This window comes from Monodelphis domestica, chromosome 7, assembly GCF_027887165.1.
Source record: "Monodelphis domestica isolate mMonDom1 chromosome 7, mMonDom1.pri, whole genome shotgun sequence".
NCBI classification, from domain to species: domain Eukaryota; kingdom Metazoa; phylum Chordata; class Mammalia; order Didelphimorphia; family Didelphidae; genus Monodelphis; species Monodelphis domestica.
The window spans coordinates 67,378,934-67,402,913 of record NC_077233.1 but is presented as its reverse complement, the minus strand read 5'-3'; the positions used below and the strand labels follow the sequence as shown (position 1 = coordinate 67,402,913).

The 23,980-nt window shown below is 33.1% G+C and overlaps 1 protein-coding gene across 6 annotated transcripts in view; it reads left to right on the top strand.

The window, feature by feature from the left end:
* Positions 1–23,980, top strand: part of FAM120A (family with sequence similarity 120A) — a 178,981-nt gene that overhangs the window by 55,765 nt on the left and 99,236 nt on the right. For all 6 annotated transcript variants that reach the window (XM_056804801.1, XM_056804800.1, XM_056804799.1 and 3 more), the window contains 4 exons: positions 5,374–5,502; positions 6,375–6,471; positions 19,252–19,349; positions 19,618–19,901. In XM_056804801.1, coding sequence (XP_056660779.1) covers positions 5,374–5,502; positions 6,375–6,471; positions 19,252–19,349; positions 19,618–19,901 — 608 coding nt within the window. The remainder of the gene's footprint in view (positions 1–5,373; positions 5,503–6,374; positions 6,472–19,251; positions 19,350–19,617; positions 19,902–23,980) is intronic.

The window sequence follows — 23,980 nt, the reverse complement described above, 5'->3', positions numbered from 1 at the left end:
TAGGAGCTATCTAGAATTTAACTTGAGTGAAGATAAAAGACTATTTTAAATTGCCCTCCAAAGAGTACTATTATAAAGAATCAATTGTTCAAGACAAAATATACCTCCCTCCCATTATATCTGAAGATACTTTGTAATTTTTAATAGTATGTATGTGCATTGGCTTTGTGTTATCTGTTAAAGGATGGTATTCTGCAACTTAAATGAAAAAATTTTTATTTTAAATTCTTATAACTTAGCTAGTTGTTGGAAATCTACCATGCCAGGTATTAAGAAGTTTTTCTAAATATCAAATTTTAAAGTATAAAAATATAATTCTATAGCTTGCATTTTGAATACTAATCATTTCCTTATTATAGTTAGTAGTATTACAAAGCAAAGTTAAATCCACAAGCAAATTTTTTCAGCACCACTGTGTCCAGGTACTGAACTACGTTTTAGGGATACAAAAACAAAAATGAAACAGGCCTTACCTTCAAGAAATTTATCATTATGAAAAAGTTTTCAAGTTTTGGTTGATTTCATTCTTGACTAGGCTACCAAAAATTACAAGTGATCATCTGATATCAACGATATTTTCTGTGGAGTAAATTGCAAGTAACAATCAAATTAGGAGATCTGGCTGTGACACTATGTAGGTGACACTTCTTATCTGGGTGGAGTCACTTAATCTTTTTCTGAGTCTCAGTTTGTTGATCTGTAAATTGAAGGAATTTCACTAGATGATCTCAAGGCTCTAAATTCTGTGATTGAATATAAGTGAAAAATATATCTCATACTGATCTGTGCTATTATTAGAATATAGTGTCATCCGGTGTGTAAATTTGATAGTATCTGGGAAAGGAAACCTTTTCTCCTTCCCTTGTTATGTTTGACTAGATGCCAAATAGTAATGCTACTGCTCAACTTTTTTCACTCCTACGTTTCAAACATCCTTATCAGCCCTGACAGGGAAAAATCAGCTAACTTTTAGACCCATTCCAAGGCTTCTTTCTCATCTACTTTAAACCCTAGAACCCCTCAGTTCAGATCTCTTCTACAAATCAAGAGTTTAGGAAAGGAAAGATTTAGGGGGCAGCTGGGTGGCTCAATTTATATCCAGGCCTAGAGAAGAGGGTCTTGGATTCAAATTTGACCTCAGACACTTTCTAGCTATGTGACTTGTTACAGATAAAAGAGTGGTTGACTTAAACTGTGACTGCGAAAATATGGTTTCAAATCAAAAATATAGTGGTTGCCAATGGGAAAATTCCCAAATATTAAATATACGTAAGTCAGCTGGGTTTTATAGAGATTTTAATACAAATTAAGGAATTAATGAAAGGGAGAGAGAGAGTAAGAGGAAATAATGAGAAAAGGGCTAGACCAGCCTAGGCTTAAGCCTTAAGAGAGTCTTTTATCCTCTTTTAATCTTTTAATCCACTCACCACAAGATTTGTCCCAAGCAAGATTCTAGTGTTCAGAGAGACCCATCAGTTCAGCTCCTCAGCTCAACTAAGTTCAGTCACTGAGCCCTTCAATTCAACTTTGGCAAGCTGCACTGCTCCAGAGGCCTTTCTGACCTCCTTTTAAAGAGAATTTTCTCCTATGTTACCTCCCCTAAGTTCTCACATCTACCAATCACAGTAGACGTTTTCACAGGACTGACCATTCTTAATTCACAGCTTCTTTAGGTCTCAACTTCTCTGGGTAGATTAAAACTTCTGAGTAAATTCACACCTCTTTGCAAGTTTGTAAGTTGCCTGACCTTTTAGTGATTAATTTGACCTTCAGAGGTACTTAGCACCCTTTTGTATTAGATCTAAAAATAGACCTAGCTTAAGGGCTTTTGCCTCACTATATGTATGGGTTAAGTACTTTTTCATTGTTCAGTAAGGAGTTTACAACTTTTATCTTCCCCTAAAGTATGCTTAAGTATGGGTGGAGTAATGTTAGAGTTCTCACATTCCTGATCAAGTACCTTCATTGTTTAAAATGGGGAATGGTCTTAACTAAATGTTCTAAGGTAGAGTCTGAGAACTTTTAACATTCACAAGTCTGAGAAATTTTAAGATTCACAGACTTTTGGTAAGTCACTTAACCCTTGTCTAACCCTTACCGCTCTTCATCTTGGAACCAATACATAGTATTGATTCTAAAATGGAAGGTAAGAGTTTTTTTTGAAAGAAAGAAAGATTATAGGAAACAGTGGTTTTGTGTGGGTAGGTGAGTGTTTTGTATGTATATGTATATGTACATATATATACATGTACCTATATTCTTATATGTTAGTCCATCTTCTTGAAAGTATTTGTCAATTTGATTTCAAATGTCTTTTCCTTTAGTTGTTTAAAGTACTGCTTTTTACTTGCTACACAATGAATAGCTCTTATTCTTCCAGCTGAGAGAGTGATTTCTGACAGTGTGTATACTATCCTGAAATTCCAATGCATATTTTTTGGGAGTGGAGAATCGGGTGATGACTGAATTAATAAACTCAGAAGTTGGCTGAATTGGGGGCTTATTATGTAGGTTGCTGCAGTATTTAACATTATTAGTAAAAGATCACGCAGAAAGGAAAACTAATCACTCACATATCAGTATTAGGGGGTTGAAGAAGTCTAGTCTAGATATTGCTGTGAGCCATAGTTTTGTTTCTTCCTTGAAATCTAGTGTCTTTTGAATTTTGCCTGTGAATTTATAGTTTTTTCAAACTGAAGGACTTACAAAACATTTTTAATCCATAGAATGTAAGCTCTTTTAGGTCAGGGACTGACCTAAAAGTGTCCTATAGTGTCTTGCACAGAGTAGAATTTACTCATTAGCTAAATTAAAGGCCATGAACATTCGAATGTTCTGTGATTTTATACATTTGGGACTCACCGTCATATGTTAATCACATAAAAAAAGATAAATTGTATCTATCATTTGAAATGTGTGACTAGGAAATAACATTAATTTATTTACTGAAGTCTGATTGTTTTAAGAAGCCCACATTAAAGGGAATTGTTTGAAGACCAAAGCAAAAACTTCAGTCAAAAGTTTGAAGTGGAGGAAGAAAAATTTAGTGCCTTGAGATCCCCTTTCTTCATCTCCTCCAAGTTATTAATAATTATGGTATTAAGGCCTTAATGTTTGCATTAAGGAATGTTTCCTTCCTAGGAATGTTTGCATTTTTTAAAAATAGGAAACTGATTTTATTTTAACAATTAAAAAGATTTCTAATGTTCTACCTCCCTTTACTTAATTAGGGTCTTTTATTCTTGGGGTATTTCTGATCACATGCCCCTAATCTTTTTTTTTTTTTTTTGAGACTAAATGCTAATTAATTTAAAATATTTTTACAAGGTATGTTGAGTTTTAAAGTCTCTTGAAATACTTATATTTTCTTTTATTAGTATAAAAGATTTTGCTTTAATTCTAATTGGTAGAATGAAATTGGAAAAATGGGGAGAAAGAGAAGTGATGTATTTCAAAAAATACTTTTGAGTAAAGAAATAGTTAATTAGAAGAATTTAGTTTCTTTTCCTTTTATTGCACAGAGATCTGGGTGTATGGTTCTTATGTAGTAAATTAATATACTGATTCAGTTACAGCTTAAATTTTTAAGATATTTCCCTTTTTTTTCTTTTTAATCTGAGCCATCAGTTGGCCATTTTATTTGTTATCTCTGATATACAATCATTAGTGTTCTATCTGTGAGAAAAAATTCAGCATGGAGAAAATGTGGGTGAGGGGTGATCTGATCTTAAAGATTATAAAGAGTCGATAGTGACTGGATGTTCATGTTTTGCCATCCATAGAAATGAGGTGAGCTTAAACTCACTTAAATTGGAGATTTTAGTTTGTATGAGGAAGTTTTGCCAGGCATCTGTTAAAAATCAAAAGAGAGGAACCAAAGCAGGTTACATAGGGCTCTTAAACTCCAGAATTTTTTTTATTTTATTAAGAGAACTGATTAGAAATCTCCTATAGATGAGGGGGGTAGGTAGAATGCAGAAATAAACAGGCTCTGCTTTATAGCTCCATGATTTTCTTGCAAAATTGGGAACCCTTGTTTGATATGTTGGCCATAATGTGCAGATTCTGAAGTATTTTAGTGATCATGGGCAGTTTATGATTATAGGAATTCTGTCCAATTTCATACATTGGATTCACCAATAGTGTTTTAAATAGGGGTATAAAGTTCCCAAAGGGAAAACAACAGATTATTCCATTTTTCTATTTTAAGAAAAGTAATTTTATAGATTAAAAGATATAATTTGTTGATTGACTTCATGTTAGTTTGATTTATTTTTAAAATTGATTTCAGAAAATTATGTTTACTGGCATTTGTGGGGTTTTTTGGGAAGGAATGGAGGAATAAATGTAAATACAATTCCATATGTAAATACAATAACATATAACATGTTATTTCTAATCATGTACAAAAATGCTATTTTTATTTCCTGTAATCCTGGGGAGGGGGGTGATATACCTTGTTTTGAAAGAGAGTCTAAATGCCATATGTGTTTTCCTTGCGCTACATACATACATGCACACATCATATAAAATATTCCTGAATGATTATAATCATAAATATCAGACATACAGAACATTAGCCCTGAAAAAGACCTCCTTTTATAGATGAGGAAACTAAGGCGTAGAAAAATTAATTGACTTGTCCAAGCCACATTCCTACTTAGTTTCAGATTTCAGAATAGAAACTACACCTGACTGGCTGCCTTTTCTTCTCCCCTAAGATGCCCTTATGAACTTGTGATGTTAGTGCTTTTTCATCTAGTTATACAGAATTGAAAAAAATAGTTACGCACAAGAATCTAAAAATGTTTGAATAATTCCTTCCACTTTTAATTGTATGGTTTTATAGCATTTTTCATTGTCTTAACTACAGAGAATCTAGGCAGTAGGCATATATGTTGTTTAAAAAAAAAATCTCTAGTACCTGTAGACTAGACATGTAATTTCTGAAAACGTTTGGGTGTGGAGTTCATGATAGTAGAATTTTACCAATGTCAGAATAAAATGACTTGTTAAGTTTAGTGGTCAGTTTATATACTTTCATCACAGTATTGGGTATATGTTTGAGAAAAGATTAAGCACTATTTAGCAGTAATATAGGGTTTTGCTTTTATTAACAGTTCCTTATTTTCCCCCCTTAAAGTAGAAAAATCTAAAGGAAAAATACATTATTTTTATCTATGCCACCGGGAATGGGAAATTTGAAATAATCTCAGTGCTAAGAACTTTTAGATAGAATCACAACTGGGGTGGTGGTTCTGGTAGAGATCTTAAAATATAACTCATAGTATTGTAATTTGTCAGACTTTTAATTGTGAATTTCCATTTATTACTCTTTGACCCATTTGCTTACATTTTTGTTTATTTTCCTAGGTACGGGCTCACCAGCTAGTTTTACCACCTTGTGATGTAGTGATCAAAGCTGTTGCTGACTATGTTCGTAATATTCAGGATACCACTGATTTGGATGCCATAGCTAAAGATGTATTTCAGCATTCACAGGTAAAACAAAACTTGACTATAGCTTGCCTTGGGTATTAGCTTGCTTTTGTTTGTCTAACTGGCATAAGCTAGTTGATTATTTGGGTAATTATTGAGTAGCCTTTCCATTGTATTATCGCGTATGTGGGGGATGTAGTGTATTTATTATAGATTTAGGATTGACAATGTCATTTCGTCTAACTTTCTTACTTAATAGTTGATGAAACTCAGTTATATATTGGTTAAGACAAATAATAAGTAACAGAGTTATGATTTGAACCCGTCCTCATGCTCTTTTAATCCACTGCCCTATCTATCACACTATAAGATTATAAGAAAATCATTTTCTAGATCCTTGCCATGAATCCTACACAGGTAAGCTCTGGAACCAATTGGGAGGGCTTAATATTGTATTTCTTTCCAATTAAATTAAGCTCATGTAGACTTGGCTTTTATATATTTGTTTTTCCAAAGTAAAAACTAAATTGGTACCAGAATGGTGAATTTTGGTGATAAAAACAGATTTTTTCCCATTACTGCCTCCACTCAGAATACATGTCAGATATTACATAGATATAACTTCTATTGAACCCTTTGTATTAAAAAGGGAAAGAAATAACCTCAAGAATTTAAGTAGTTAATGGACATGCAAAATATCACCTCTTTTCTCAGTTCTTCTACCAGTCAAACCGTATTACCTAAAAATAATTATGCTATTTATAGTTCTTCCTGAATATATTTTACTTTTTCTTAAATTAATTTAGAATATTTTAAAACTTCTAGACCAATATGGGAAAAAATTTATTTTAGATGTACAGAAGGGTTTTTATATTCTAAAAATGTACCTGATTAGAGGTCATAATGGTTTTACAAAGATTTTTCTTATTTTTTAGTCTAGAACAGATGACAAAGTTACTCGATTTAAGAGAGCAGTTGCATATTATTCAGCGACTAGTAAGCCTATGCCATTTCATCCACAACATTACTTAGGTAAGTAAACAAAATCCTGAATGAAAACTATTGTGTACTTCAGTCTTTTAAGAATATTTTCTCATATGCTCCTTTTCTTTCATTAACCTTCATTTAACATCCATGATCCTATGAATTAAAAAAACTGAAGCTCTCTCCTTATCATAACTCCCAGTATAGATTGAGGGCGATATATAAGCATGTTCCTTAAAAGGAAAAGAAGGAAAGGAGTGTGAGGAAATATAGAGGTGATTTCCTGATAGCTTTTGAATTTTGGTGTTGATGAACCACAGAGTATGTGAGTAAAGTGATTTGCTGCCTCTCCTTTTTGTAAGACTTTTTGATGGACTAAAAGTAATATGAGATTAGAAGGATTTGGAAACCATTAGTTTCTTATTTGGGGAGTACCTAGGTTCCTAACACTGCCCCTGCCACCAGGGTGCTGCCAGTAAATGTGAGTGCCTTGGTATTGTGAGGTTGGAGATCTCTTGGCTGGAGATCTTGTGTTGAACCACACATGGCTCCTTTCTCATTCTTCATATTTCTGCCCTTCCTTACTGTCTAGATTAAAGGAAATTGTTGATAATAAAAGCTTTGGAACAAGAATCTGTGTTTAATGAGCTGTAATGTTTGAAATAAATGCCTGTTTTGATGGTGTTCTTCCCAGAAAAGTGCATCTTTGTGTTTACTACTGTGAGAATTGTGCATCTTTGAATGAGCAGAATGGTTGAAATATCATAGAACTTTAGAGCTAGAAAGATCAGGATCTTTCCATCTCCTCATTTCATCAAAAAGGAAACTGAGGTTTAACAGAGAAGGAACTTGTCTAAAGTTAGTCCTAGTTAATTAGAGGCAGGGCTAGGATGCAGGTCCATCTGTGCTAACTGTTAAGGGCCAGTCTGCACTCCTTCTTTCTCAGAACTACCCCTCCTTCATTGTAGGTATTTATGGCCAGTTGTTTAGCATCTAAATACTTGGAGCAATTCAGAATTGTGAGTTCCTCTGGAGAAAGAAAAGCTTAAAAAGGGGTTGAGGAGAAAAGTCAATGTAGAAAGGTGATCCCTATTTAGGATTAGGAGTTTTTTGTACAATTCTGGTTTTCTTAGCAAAAAGCACTCAGAAATTTTTTGTTTATTTTAAACAAAAGGGATATTTTTATTATCTTAGTACAATGCAGAATAAGATAGGGGTATATCCTTTAAAATCTTTTATGGGGTGAATAGGTACTAACCCATGAGGTAGCTAACAATAGTATAAGTAATAAGAAAGTAGAAAGAATGCAACAAGAAATCTATATTTGCAGGTGACACTATGCCAAAGGAAATGCTAAGCTTAAGCGAGTCTAAGGACAGGAGTGACTCAGATAACTGAGTCTACAATAGGTGCAGCAGGCGTTCTTCCTAATCAAGGATACAGTGATATTATTTCTAGGAGAAAAGTAACCCATATTACGGAAAATGGGATTTTTCAGTCTGTCAGTTATAAATCTGAAAAAGTTACTTAGATTATTGTTAATTTGGAAGAAATCAGTCCTTCTTGTCACTGTGCTCAAAAAGGTATTTCATATAAGACAGGAAACATAATTTTATTGTTATATAAAATAGAATGTTATGTGCAGTTTGGGTCCTTCTAATACAAGAAAGATATGAGTAGAACTCAAATGACTAAGGAATCGACACTTCTATATATAAATTTTTTTTTTTAAGTTTTTGGCTTGTCAACAAGGAAGAATTATAACTAAAAAAGAATGCCATAAACATTTGTTTTTCATAGCTAGATTAAATAGAGACTTATGCACCCTATCCTCGATTATTAGAAGTATTGCACAACAATGTAAATAGAAAAAACAATCACCATGAGATAGCTGAAACAAAATTTCCAAATTACAGAGCTTAAACATATTCACAAAGAACTATTAAAACATAACTTTTGATGTAGGTTGATTTTCTTCATTTTTTCTTTTTTTCTGAAAAAAATTATATGTAAAGAGAAAAAATTGAAGGCAGCAATACAAGAAATATTAAAGTTTTATTTTATAAAGTTGGGGCACCCCTAGAAACTTGAAAAAGAGTTACAGAAAAGTATTTTCTACAAGAATCCTTTACCAGTTTTTCCTAATCTTACTCCCTTCTCTTTGAAATCATCCTCAATTTATTTTGTCTTTATCTTATTTTATACATAGTTATTTGTATGTTATCTCTTTCCTTAGACTGTGACTTTCTTTAGAGCAGGGACTGTCTTTTTTCTTCCTTTGTCTCAAGCTTAGCACAAAGTAGCTTTTTCATGAATGCTGGTTAACTGACTTAGAAAAAATTTTAATTTATTGTAAAATATTTTTCCATGTTTACATGATTCATTCTCTTTCCTTCCCCTCTTTCCTCCCCCCTCCCAGAGTCAACAAGCTATTCCACTGGATTATACAAATGTTGTCACTTGATACTTATTTTCATATTATTCATTTTTGCTATTGAGTGATTTTTTTTAAACCCTAAACCTCAAATCACATCCCCATATATACATGTAATAAATGATGTCATATGTTTTGCTTTTGCATTTCTACTCCCATAGTTCTTTCTCTCAATGTGGTTAGCATTCTTTTCCGTAAGTTCTTCAGGAGTGTCCTGACTTGTTGCATTGCTACTATTAGCAATATCCATTACATTGGATTGTTCTACGATGTTTTACTTTCTGTGTACAATGTTCTTCTAGTTCTGCTCATTTCACTTTGCATCAGTTCATTGAGGTTCTTCCATTTCATATGGAAAGCCTCCAGATCATCAATCCTTACATCACAATAGTATTCCATCACCATCATATACCACAATTTGTGGTTAACTGACATATTATAGGATTTTATAAACCATAGATAGTAAGCATATAGAACTGATTAAGAAGTATAGAATATAGCTAGATTTAAAAGCATTTCAAAGAATTTCAATAAATTTCTGGCTAGATATTTGTCTTGAAAATTAAGCATGATTAATCTTTTCAACACAACAAAGTCACCTACCACACTCTCTGAAAACATTTTCTGTTATCTCCTGTCAAAAAAGCACTTCAGTTTGAGAGCACCATTGGTCTGATCTGGTACACAGCATTTCATATATTCTCATGTATGCTTACTACCTCAATGATAACTGATTACATTCAGTAACCTCTTAATGCAGTAACTATGGTAACATATAAACAGCAGAGTATATAGATAAATCAAAATTTATGTAATTTTACAAATTTACTTTAAAAAATTGAGCTTTCCCCCCAGCTAGTTATTTTTTTAAAGCAGGGTTTAGGTGTTATATAAATATATTCTATCATCATTATCACTTGTTCTTCCCCTTTAGTGTAGTGATAAGCACTATATTACTCAAAAATGGAAGAAGTTAGTGGGGGGTGGAAGGGGGAAACAAAGAACAAAGACATTTTAAAATTCATTTACTTGATTTTCTAGTTCACTTTCCATATTGATTATACCAAGTGTCATCTTCTCCACAATACTTAAATTATCCTTTCCTCTCCTCCCATCCACCTGTTAGTTCTCAGTAAGTGAGCTTGCCTTTTAAGTTATTGAAATGATCAAAATACAGACTCCTAAATATATTGAAGAGAAAAGGATCTTAGAAGTTATTTCGTTTTATGTTTTTATGTATTCAATTATCTTCGTTCAGTATCCCCTTTTGCATTCCATTTTAGAATGACTTTTACAATTAACTAAAATCTTTCTCTTTGTAGCATCCATGCACAGAACTAGGGGCTCCTACCTAGTTCTGTAAAAATTTGTTGATGAGCTGGTGAGCATGGGAACCTATCCATCCTAAAATTGCCTGATAGAGAAAGAGAAAATCTAGGTGTAGTCTGATAGAAATCCTTTTTTGGGGAAGAAAATATTATAAACAAATTTAGAAAAAAGATAGGAGATTCCATGGACTAAAAAGTCAGCTCTGGTCAGGGAAAAGTTCCTAAGAATGAAATTCGGAATATAAACAGTTCCAATGAGGAGGAATAAAGATTATTTCAGAACAGCTAACTCACTGACTAAACTTAGTTTTTTGAAAGTCATGTAGAGGATAGGTGCAGGGACAAGTAATGAAAGGTGAATGCAAGAAAGTGGCATGGTCCTATAAAAATAACATCAAGAATGTGCAAACACAGTGAGCTAATTAAGGCTCTTACGGAAAGCTAAGGACAACCAGACAGGATTTTTAATAACTATATTATCATAGCTCATCATCGAGAGAGATGACTTTATGAGGAGGTGGATAGGAAGTCACTGTGATATTAGTACAAAAGGCATCAATGAAGTTTATATTTTTAAAAAGGTAGGAATGATCATAAAGCCAGGATGACTTCTTTTAGAAATGCACACAGTCAGTGGTCTGAATTGAGCAGAGAGTACAATGAATTCCTTTTCTTACTTATTCTTTACTCTTTTAATGTAGGCTGCAATCACAGTAACTTTCTTGGCTGCTATTATTGCACGATTGACCCCTATTTATCTTGATTTCTACAAAAGTTCTGGCATTTTCAGATGAGTTGCTGTCTAACCTTTCTACTCTCTCCATTTTTTACTTTGTGAAATTTAACCCATGTTGAAAATCTTAACATTTACCTCTATTAAATTTCACCAAAATTAGATCCAGCTTAATATTCTAGACAGAACCCTAGGAAGAACCCCATTTTAAGGGACTTTATGAAGATTAGCCTTGACAAAAAGAAAAAAGAGGTTAGAGAAACAGGAGTTAGATGCATAAGAAGACAGTATCGTAAAGTTCAAGGCAGCAATGACATCAAAAAGCACAACGGTGGTCTGTGATGTCAAATTTCCAGTGACATTACATGAGGCTAGGATTGGGAAATGGGAGAGGCAGGGAAGGAAAAGTGTGAGAATGATTGCCTCTGGCTTTGGTTATGGGGTTTCTGGTTTTGGTGATGGGGTTTATTTGATATGACCTTGAAGAGAATGCTTTTCATTTGAATAATAGGGACAGAAATCAGGTTGCAAGGAGTTTAGAAGTGAATGAGTTGTAAGGAAATGTTACCTCACTATTGATAATCCCTGGATGAGGCTTCAATGTGAACAAAGACAGAATAAGTTTACTAATGCTGATTTTTTTATTAGGAATTTTTCAGTTTGGAAAAATATTGCTGCTTAAATTTTTGTTTTGTAGGTAACTAGCTAGCCCTTCCCATTTACCTTTCCTCAAAATTACTTTGTAATTATGTGACTAAATATTGATTTTCTTAAGTAGAATGTAAGCTCCTTGGTGGCAGAAACTTACCTAATTTTATCTTTGTATCCCCAGCATCTAGTACTGAATTAATTATTATTGGATTTTTAAAGCTCAATTATTAGAGAATTTGGAAGCAGTGTTTTAGGGAGAAAGCAAAATACAAATTATTTTGCTATGACTTTAAAGAATGGAAATTTTTAATTGATTTTTTAAAAAGTGTTATATTTTTCTAACTTGATTTTTTTAAAGCCTAGAAACTAAACCTATTTAAGTTCCATAGTAATTTTTCAGTTAGGCTATGCTTCTCTAAAATAAATACTTTGATAAACAGACATTTAAGAATATATAGTACTTTTCTCAACTTGGAAAAAATAATAAAAAATGTGGTTTATACAGGAATTTTTCCTTGTCTTTTGACCTCATTATCAAGATTTTTGAAAACCAACATTTGAGGATCTTTTTGTACATGCTTACATTGAAGTGATTTTTAAAAATTTACTTCCAGAGAGTTCTATCTCTTTATATAAATTTCAAGAAAAGGTTCTAATTCATTACTTTATACTGAAGGTTAAGATTCAGTAGAAAAATATGTTTAGTGAAGCAAAGCCAGAACGTTTGTGTTTCTTTGAAGATTTTTCAAGAAATCTGAGGCTTCTTTTACTTCTGGAACTTTGTGATAATGCATTTTTCCATTCTTCCTGCTATTCATGAGAGATGATCATTGGGAAAGAAAGGAGGGAGGAGGGAATTTTGTTAGAATTTTTTTCCTTACTTTTCAGTGAGAGTTTTCAGAAATCCCTTCCTTTATCTCTGTAGAGAAGTAAATTTTAATGAAGCCAAGGATGCAAAAACTGCTAAACTAATCTTCCTGGAGAGAAATAGTGCCAAGGGGGGAAGAAAGTGCCAAGTGAGTACAGGTGTGTTCTGCTTTGGAAAAATATGAACTTTACATAAAAGACAAATTAGGGATTTATTCATTTTACTAATGGATTTACCAAATGCATTCCTTGATATATAAATTTCAGGCAGTGATAGTGAATTTAAGTGTTGTATTTGCAAATCATTAGGTAGTTGACCAGATCTTTAAAAATCAATCTTATTAGAGTTACAAGAAATTTAGAAATCCTTTAGCCCAACTGCTTTAGTTTATACATAAGAGTAACTGAGATCCAAGAAGTTGTGATTTACCAGAAGTCATAGCATTTAGGTAATGGCAGAGCCCTTACTATTCTTGGGTTCTTTTCAATAAATCACTATGCATCTTCTAAGTCAGTGGTTGTCAAACTTCTTGGTTTCTGGATCTCTTAATTATTATTGAGAATCCTAAAGAGCTTTGGGTTATATCTATTGATATTTACCAAATTTGAGGTTAAAATGAATAAATTTTCCAAATTTATTAATTCACTTAAAAATAGCACTAATTGTTACATGTTAATATAAATAGCATATTTTAATGAAAATATACTTTTCAAAAGTAATGAGATGTGGCATCATTTTACATATTTTTCCAAATCTCTTTAATGTCTGTCCTAATAGAAGACTAGTAGATTGTCATCTGATTCTACATTCAATTTGTTTTGTATATTATTCTGGTTAAAATATAGGAAGAAAATCTCACCCTCACAAAGATAGATAGTTGGAAAAGGGAAGTATATTTTAAAAGGTGAATAACATCTTAGAATTATTATAAAAATAGTTTTGACTTTATGAGCCACATCAAAAGGGTCTGGGACATACACACTATATCCTGAACTATTGTTCTGAGGGAAGTTCTTTAATTTATATTGTTAATATTGTAGCTCTTGTATTGGAATGGTGTCTTTAATTCAACTATTATAGACAAGGAAACTTAGGGGGCCTACTAGGGGAAATGTATCATACAAAGTCACACAGGGAATAACAAAGCCAGGATTCAAACCTGTATGATTTAAAATCTGTTAACCCTAAAAAAAAGAACTATATATCCCAAGAGCCCATTGACTTCCTGTCATTACATACTTCCTGTAGACAGAGGATAAAGGGCGTGGAAAGCCTCTGCCTTCAAATCCAGTGACCTTTCTAGTATGTTGTTATAACCCTTAGATTATTTTATCCTTATAAAATAATAACGATAGCTAACAGATTGCACTTAATGTATGCTAGGCACTGTATTTAGCATTTCATAATTATTATTTCATTTATCCTCACAACAGCCTTAGAGGAGAGGGTACTATTATTACCCCCATTTTATAGATGAGGAGGCAAACTGTGGCTAAATAATTTGCCAGATCCACACAAATTAGTGTCTCGGGCCATATTAGAATTCAGGTCTTTCTGACTCCAGGCATCTACTGGGCCACCTAGCAACCTGGTACTAAAAGTGATGTTCCATTGAGACACTAAGTAGCATAGACATGGCATGCATGTGTGTGTTTTCAAAACTGTAAGATATTTTAGTGGGGATAGGAGGCAGGGAAGGCAAGCAAAAATTACTCTAAATTCTTCAATCTTTTAATTCAGCCCTCCCTGCTTCCAGAAGGGCAAAGTTATTACCAGAGAATTTTCAGCATGCAAAGCAATGTTCTCTTATTTAAGAATATTTATTACAGGGGTGATTTATTTAAGGGGAATCAGACCCCTGCTGACAGCTCCCAGTTGTTCCCTTTCAGGAACTGAAGAAATTGGTGCTTACATAATTCCATGACTTGAAATGAGCATCTCTTGATTCCTAGACATTGAGATTAAGACATTTATGTTAGTTAAATTCATCCATTTATTTATCTTTATTTAAGTGCTTGATATATGCAGTATACAATGCTAGCCAATGGGGTAGATATAAAGTTAGATGAGATATCGTTGGAAGGGAAAACCTATCTATAAGGGGAAAACCTATCTCACCTCGTTGGAATTATGAAGTTTCTTGAGGAGCATCCTAAGATAAACAAGGGATCAAAAAGAACTTTCCTGTTCTTTTCAAATTATTCCAAGAATTTTAAAAGACTTTTTTCCTATTTGAAAGCCTTTCTGCATTTGCCACTTGTGAAGCTTTAATGCCTATTAAATATGCAATTTTAAATGTCAAAAAGGTTGAAAATATGGTTCTTTTCCCACAAAATCACTAAAAATTAATGTAGAGAATTATATTGATTTATCCCAATCTATGTAGATAATTACGAAGTTTAGTGATTTGTGGTGTTATACCAGCAGATTATATGTTGATGTAATGATGACCCAAAGTCCAGGGTCTTTGATGTTTGCCTTATCAAGCTTGAAATGAAAAACAAGTTAATGGGTGAGCATTGTTCTTTGGTTTTACTCCAAGATGAAACCTAAATTAAGTTCTCCCTCCCCTATACCTTTTATTAATTGTATTTCTATGAGATAATAATTCAGTTAGTTGGATCTCTTTAGTTTGTCTTTAAGTTACAAACTGAATCTAAGAATACTGGTATTTTGTTAGGTCTCAGAATTAATCTTATCCTCATAGTCTCATTTGTGACATTTAACCAAAAGTTCAGTTATCCCACAAGGCAGTTCTACATTTAGATGCCTGGGTCTTTTTTCCTTCATTCCAAGGGCAGAAGTTCTCTACCTTTTTGGTCATGAACCTGTGGCCAGTCTGATAAAGCTTATGGTCCTTACTTCAGAAAAGTGTTTTTAAATGCATAAATTAAAATCCACAGAATTACCAAAAAAAGCCCAGTTATTTTAAATATAGCTGCCAATATATAAAAGACAAAAGAAGTTAATGTTAAGAATTCCTAATTTAGAGGTATTAATGACTTATTTTTTAATGACTCAATGAGTCTACTAAAATATCTCATACAAAGTTTTCTTTTCCTTCACCTATTTTTTGTCTCTCCATCTCTCCTAAATATACTTTTTAGCAAAAGCTTACTTCTACAGTAAAGTATTTATAAAAAGAGCAGAATGAGAAACTGGTAGTGTTAATCTCCATGATGTGAGCCCTTGTGTCTATTCTGAGAAAGATCCTCTTGTCAGGAAAAAAGACTGACAATGACTCTGCTTAGCCAAGCCTTGGAATGAGAACAAGAACTAATTTAGAAGAAAATGCTCCCAGTAGCACAGAAGCCTGTTATAGTTAATTCTATATCTCTGCCATTTTTCCTCCCAATTTTTAAAAATTAATTAATTACTTTACTAAATAGAATTTATTAGTGAGTTGAATTATGTATTTGGGAACGGGAACAGAGGTTGGCAGTTATAATTCCACTTTACAAATAAAGTCAATCTATGGATCCTATTTTGTTTTCAGTTTGTTTACAAAAATCTGTTTTCAGGGGTTTCATTATGAAAAGCTTAAACAACCAGTATATTGAAGATGTTCGTATTTAATTTAATGTTAATTAATGGTAATCATCATTAGTAAGCTTAGTTATATTTTTCAGAAGTGTAAGGGTGGCAAAAAGCACTTACAAATGATATTATTAAGGTGTGTGATAATTATGTAGGTTTGTAATATCTTTACTTCATGCAATCTACCAAAAAAATGTATAAATATTCAATATATAGCAGAACTAAGAGAAGAAGCAAAAAGAACTTTGTAATGGGAGTTAATTGACCTAGGTTTCATTCCCAATTCTGACATTGACTGCTTATGTGACCCAGAACAAGTTGCTTCACCCTGGTGGGCCTTCAACTTAGTTATTGAACAAAAGACTTTTGGTAGTAGCAGTTTGTAAGACCAGATTCTTTCCAAGGTAGCTTCTAGGTTAAATTCTACCATTTAGGGATTCACCTCTCTACCCCAACCCTTCCCCTGACCCCATGGCTTCATCACTATATGGATATACAGGTCAAAGACTTCTCCCACCAAATCACACAAGTAATTTATATGTAACTTGTGGTTCTAGAATTGTTTGGGAGTACCAAGAAGTTAAGTATCTTATTGTTATGTATTAATACTAATAAAGCTAGTATGACTACTAATGTACCAGGTACATATGTGTGGGAGGCTGATCAACCCTATCTTTTTGGTTTTACTCCAAGGCTAGCCTTCTGTTTTTTTATACACAATTTTTCATTAGGATTCATAAAATCATAGATTAAGAGCTAGAAAAGGGACCATAACAGTCTTCTAGTTGAAACCTATTTTTCTCATTTTATAGATGAAGAATTGAAGCCCAAAGAAGTTAGGTGACTTGCTCGTGACCCTTCAGGGAGTAAGTGGAAAAGTTAGAATTCACTTCCAAGTCCTCTGTTCTTTAACCATGCTGTTTAACTGATTCCAGCTTTTTGGTTAAATTTTGTTTAAAAAACAACAACAAACAAACACTATTTTATGTCCTAGACTCAAAGAGCTATGTCATGAAACCAAGGCATTTTATTTGTCATTAGTTAAAGGGATTTCTCAACTACATGAGATCTGTCTGGTTTTAGTTTTTTCTTGAATTTGGTTGCCTTTCTCTTTGAAATCCTGTACCTCATCTCTAGTCCCTACTCTTGAAAGAAATTATGATTTTATTATAATATATTGAATAGAAGATAAACAAAGGCTCAGTTGTAGCTTTTACATTTTTCCTGGCTTGTTCATTTGTTTGTCAAGTAGCCATGGCTATGAAACCTACTGTTTTAATTTATCTTAGAAAATTTAGATTTTCTCTGTGTGCAAATTTTATCATTGCTGATCTTCATCTTTCCTTTGTTGTTTTAAATAGCAGCTTTACCAGTTAGGTAGTAGAATCAAGCACCTGGAAAATTTTAAATAGATTTTAATTTTGTAGCATATAAAATATGAGAAAAGTTTTTAAGGGTTGGAGTTTTTTCTAAGTTTCTAAAAGTTTGAAACTTCAGGCTTCAATCCATTGGTATTTAGAGTTGTCCGCAATTCTTTAGTTACTTTAGATGATAAATACACTAGCATCTGGTAATATTTATATTACTTCTTTACCTTTACTTTTAGCATAAATCAATAATTTTGTTTCACTATCTAGAAAATTATAGTGAGTTTGCTTTGATTTATATGTTCATTTGTTTTGGCATTAGCAAAAGGATGTCATTTGTGGCCTCATAGAGGTGACCTAGGATTTTCCAAGGCTATTATCTATCATATCAGCTCTGCTAAGCTAAGCTAGAAGAAAGGGTTTGAGTAGAGGCCTAGTGGTGGAGTAGTTCTGTTGTCTGGAAGTCACTCATATACTCACTTCTGAATGGCTTATAACCAGGCTAGTCACAGTGTAATGGATTGTTTTGTCAGAGCAATTCTTGAGACCTCTCTTCTAAGTTACATAAGAGTTCTTAATCTTTGTCAGTAGAGGGAGTAGTCACACCAGTGAAAAAACAATTTATTGAAGTATTAAAGCAAGTAGGCAGGTGAAAGAAGTGATTCATATTCTACCAATGTGATTTGTCCTAAATGCTTTAGAAATGCTGGCAGATAGAATAAAGCAGAGAACTGGAATTTATTTTTGTGTCATTTAATTCCTTCTGTGAATTTATAATGTTTTTGAAATTATAGCTTATGACATCAGATGAACAGAATGGTTCTCCATTTCATAAGAGAAATGTAATTATTCCTTTAGCAAAAATTACATTCTATTTCCATTTTTATAATGCCATAAGTTTTCTTACATGAACTTTTGAGTTTCTGATTGCACAGGGCATGATGGAATTTGTTGTTGACTTTGAATTTGACAGGAATGACTCTTATAGTGTTGCTCTTGTCCTTGTCCTTTCCAGTTGAATTGCTCTATCAACTGATAGGCCTGATTTTGTTTTACCTGATCTGATACTGCTTTGTATCTCCTCTACAGAATTCTTGCCTTTACCTTGATCTCTGTTGAGTCATTTTTTTCTATAACTTTCCCCTTGTCATCTTGGGCTCACATTGTTTATCTTTGCTAGTTATCCAAAAATACAAATGACAACTTAAGCACTAGTTAGGTTGTAAATTAATTTTCAATGAGGGAATAAGGTCCTTAGTGTTCTAGCTCATTCAATCAGAACATATGTTATCGATTTTGAACAAGGTAGGATTCTTTTGCTTTACAGTAGAAAACTTAATATAGCAGCTGCCAAATAAGTTTAAGTACTTTTTAGATAGTTTAGAACCCAATTTCAGCCAATGTAGCGTAAATAAAAATAGTTTTTCTAATAACATTTTGGCAAATTCTTAGGAACTTTTTTCTTTTTCCTTTTAGCCATTTGAATTCTAATATGTTAAGATTAGTTTTCTTGAATTAATTTAGATGTCAAAAGGATCAAAGAATAGAAATAGAATGAAATTTTAAAAATTAAAGAGATAAAACATTAAAGGAAGCAAAGAAGTGGAAATTACTACTATAGTTTTGTTGAAAAACAAAATATTTTTAGACTTTCACATAGCTAAATGTAGAAATTTATTGAACTTTCCATTAAAATTAAGATTTTCAGCTCTTGTTGTTAAATAGTTTTTAAATAGTTCTGTTGGTGGTGGGAAGAAAGCTTAACAGTGATGACATGAGAGATGTCACAAGTAGGCAAATAACAAATGGGTAAGTGTGTTGTCCATTAGCATTTCTGAAGTAGGTTCTGTGGGAAAATGTACTTCTATTCACTTTTGTTTTATTCTTTTCTTCCCCTTCTGATGAAACAGCCAGACCAAATCAGTTTGGAATGCCTGGGATAGTGCCACCGTATGTTCCCCCTCAGATGCTTAACATTCCACAGACCTCTATACAAGCAAAACCTGTTGTAAGTATGCTTTTAATTCTGTTAATGACTTGTGTTACCAGTTCTTAGGAGTATGTATGTTTTGAGATTTATATATATATGCATAAATGATTTCTCAAAGCCTTCTTAAAGTGTGTACTTATGAAAGAATAGATAATCATTTGTGTAGTGTTAGAAAGAAACTAATCTTTTTAATGGGATAAAAAAAAAATCTGGTACTTACTGAAGTCTGATAGCATTCATTTGTTTTTTTTACTACTGATTTTAAAAAGAGACCATTTTTTTCTAGGCCCAGCAGATGTCTAGCCCAGGTGGTGCTCCAGGTCAGGGTCCATACCCATATAGCCTTTCTGAGCCGGCTATTACCTTGGAAACAAGTGGAAAAAATTTGTCTGAGCAGAACAACTATAGTAACATTCCTCATGAAGGAAAACATACTCCATTGTATGAACGATCCTCTCCAATAAATCCAGCTCAGAGTGGTAGCCCTAACCATGTGGATTCAGCTTATTTTCCTCCCTCTTCAACATCATCATCATCTGATAATGATGAAGGCAATGGAGGAACTACAAAGTAAGTAATAAGTTAAGTAGTGGATTTTCTTGTGTGATACTTTTAAATTCTCTTAAACCAGTGGTAAGCATTGCTACCCAAAATATCCTGGCTAATGCACATGGTGTGGTGTTTTTTTTTTTAAATTAAAGATCTAGTCATAAAGATTATTAATACATGTTTGCAAATGATACTCTTTGATATGGTAATATATTTGTTTGATTAAATGAAATTTAAAATCATGGGTGTGAAAGAGAGTGATTAATCGAAACTGTTTATAAAACCAGTTCTTACAGCTCTATAGTTGAGCATCACATGATTTTGGCCAACATTTCTTAAAGGAAATGATTTCTTTTAGTATTTGATTATGGCCACAGGAAGATGGACTCTAATTATGGGGAGTTAGAGTCCAGATTCTGCCAGGCTGTGGAGGAATACAAATGTAGAATCACAGGAGGTGGTCAGAGTTAAAGGCCATGTCTAATTTCTGACTAAACAGAAATCTCCTCCACATCATACCTTTAAAAATGATCATTTAGTCATGTTTGAAGATTGCCTTTCCTAGCCCTTTATTTGTCTGGGGAATTCTACTCTTTCATTAAATCAAACCTAAGTGTGCCTCCTTGGCAACTTTCCCCAATTACTTTTGGTACTGTTTTTTAAAGCAAACATAATAAGACGAATCCTTTTTTCCCTGTAGGAGCCTTTTAATTATTTATAGGAGTGGTGCAATGCTTCCTACATAGTAGTTACTTAATAAATGCTTATCAAGTTGAATTGATTATTGTTAAAGATAGCTGCCATGCTCTTCTCTAGAAAGAAAATTTCCATTTCATTCAGTTAATATTCATATGGTATTACCATCTTGCACATTGGAGGAGCCTTGTCTCCTTGGGCCCCACTCTTCCAGTTGATAACTGCCTCTCCTGGAAATACTACAGGAATTTCAGGAAAACTTGAGCCATGTTTTACTTTTTTGCTTCTTTGTGTTCCTGTTTTTCTAGTAGTCTCTTCACCTACCACCACTTTCCCATGTATGTACTGAGCCAGCCCTTATTATTATTCCTGGATGAAATGTAACCCCATTCATCATCTTGGTAACTCCAAAATCGGACTACCCCTCCTGGCCACCATTATCCTGAATATATTGTTTCTCTGATTTAGAATATAAGTTTCTTGAGGGCATACATTATCTGCTTCTTTCATTATTATCTCTCCCCTCCCCTCCCATCTCCCCCCAGCATGTGGTAAATAGTAAACTCTTAGTAAATGTTCCCTCCCCCTTGCCCCAATTCATCCTAGATGCTCTTCAATTTATCAGTGTGTTTTTAACAGTCCAGGTATGGTATAACCAGAGTAAAATAAAAAAATTAAAAGTGGAATTGTTACCTCCTAGACCCATAAAGCACAAAAAATTGCTTGAGCATTTCTTAGCACCATATTACACAAGTTGTCTCATTTAGCTTTCTGGTCAGTGTAACTTGCTCAGATTTTTATTTTATGTATTATCCCAAACCTATTTCTTGGGTCCACAAAGCATGTTAAGTGCTCTTGTACGATGAAGGAGTATTAAGAATACTGACAAGTAAGCAGTCATCTTTTAGTTAGTAGACTGTGGTCTCTATTATTTTGGGATGTGATTGTCAACAAAATATTTCATGAAAATAGAGATCTCTAGTCTTTTACCCCTGAGTTGGTAGGGGTTTGACTACAGAAAGAAAGATCCCATATACACTAAAATACTCAGTGCGCTTTTTGTTCTGGCAAAGGATGGAACATGAAATTGGTGAACAATGACGGAGAAATCACTAAACAAGTGATGGTATATGAATATATGTTGTGCTGTGCTGTAAAAAAGAATTTATTAAATGCCTACTTCGTGCCAGGCTTTGCGCTAGTTGTTGGGAAAACAAACAAATTAATTAGTCCCTGCACTAAAGAAGTTTTTATTCTATAGGATATGACAACTTGCAGACATCTAAGTATATGAAATAAATTCCCAATTACCTGTGGAAGAATAGCTGGTTCAGTTGGGAAAGAATGAACATAATATTCCAACTTAGTTTTAAAGTGAAGTAGGAATTCTGAGAGGAAAAGTGCCTTCTAGGTATGGGGAGATAATTTGTGCAAAAGCACAATGTTACTTAAGAGGAATAGAAAGTCTAGCCAGTTTGTCTTAGTCTGAAGACTGCATGAAGAAAATAATGGATTAAGTTGGATTGAATGTGATTGCAGAGGATTTTAACTGCTAAACAGAGAACTTGCCTTTGTTTTTAGAGGCCTATTTACTGACTGCCAATGCCTGGAGTTTTCTCTCTCTCCTATTTGCCTTCTGGCTTTCTTTAAACCCAAGCTAAAATTCCATCTTCTATAGGAAATCTTTCCCAATCACTCCTAATTCTAGTGCCTCCCTTCACTTGATTATTTCCCATTTATCTTATATATAAACTTTTTTATGTGTTGTCTCTCCCTATTATGCTGTGGAATCCTTGAGAGGTTAGGGACTATTTAACTTTTTTGTATTTCCCTAGCACTTAGTACTATGTCTCACATTTAGTAGGTGCTTAATAAATGTTTATGGACTGTCTGACTAGATACCCATCTGCTAGCCTGGCATTTTTCTCCCATTACTGAATGTCTGTCTCCCTGTACCTCCATTTGGAGAAAGGAACCAGATTTAGCCATAATGCTTCTCTGAAAAGACACTTTCATTTATCCCTATCCCTTTCCATTCTTCTTTTCAAAGGTCCTTTTTGTGTAGTTGTCTTCTACCACTCACATGTAAGCTCATTGAGGGCAGGGACCATTTGGGGTGATGGTGGGAGGATTATATTTGCATCCCCAGTACTCAATGGAATGCTTCCTTGCTTTGCCTTACCTTGCCTTCCCATCTCTAAAAATTTGGGAACATATATCCCTCATATTTGTTTACTTATAAACATGTAATATTGCAGCAATATATACACTGAAAAATAATAGAAAATTTAAAAGATTAGATAGTTGAAATAATTTAAGTTGTTAATATTACATTAAAACCTTGTTAAATTATTAAATATTAATAATCATTTGGTTATTAATATAGTTTAAAAACCAAACTTATGAATTTTTAACATAACCAGAATTTCTCTGTGTTATTCTTCCCTCCCATTCCTAGAGAGCTATCCTATACGAGTAATATTTTTTAAAGAAAAAGAGGAAGAAGAGAAAAATAGCAAGACCAATTGGTATATTTTAAAAATATGAAAATATATACAATATTCCAGACCTTTGGACCTCTTGTCTTAGGACAATTCATGTTTTTAATAATTTTATAATATTCACTTTTGATTATTTTATTATTGTACTTTTTACATTCTTGTAGTCATTGTTCACTTTATTCTTCATCAGCTCATATACATTTTCCCGTGCTTCTCTGTATTTATCATATTCACCATTTCTTACAACATAGTAATATTCCTTTACATTCATGTGCCACAGGTTTTTTAAAACCATTTTCCAGTCAATTGGCATCTACTTTGTTTATAATTCTTCGCTATCTAAGGAATGCTACTTATAACTATTTTGATGAATATGGGAACTTTCTTACCAGTCACCTTCTTGGGGTATAAGCCTAATTGTGCTCATGTTATTAATAGTATCTTCATTGAGTTTCAAATTTCTTTGCAGAAATCTAAGAGTTGTTCAATTTTGAGTTAGTTTAGTTAAAACAAGATAATATAATCCATCAGTGGCTTTTATTGGGTACACAAACTGCAAAATGTTGCAGTATACTGAAAGCAAGCCAAAAAAAGTGAGGATACCACTGTTAACTTCCTGGTGCAGAACTCTTAACCTCACCTCCAAGACAAAACCCTCGTATACTTTGTGTGATATTACTACCTCACGTATGATTATAGCAAGGATGCCACTGTCATTCTGTCTATTAAATAATAGTTATCCTCTAATTTGTTAATTTTTAGGGAAAATATAAATAAAAGATTTTTTCTTGCTACTTCCTTATGTTTGTCTTGCACATTACACTTTGGAGGCCACTTTGTTAGGCAATTGGTGATGTGAGGGATGATTTCTATGAATTAGAATGGTAGAATTGCTCTTTTCCT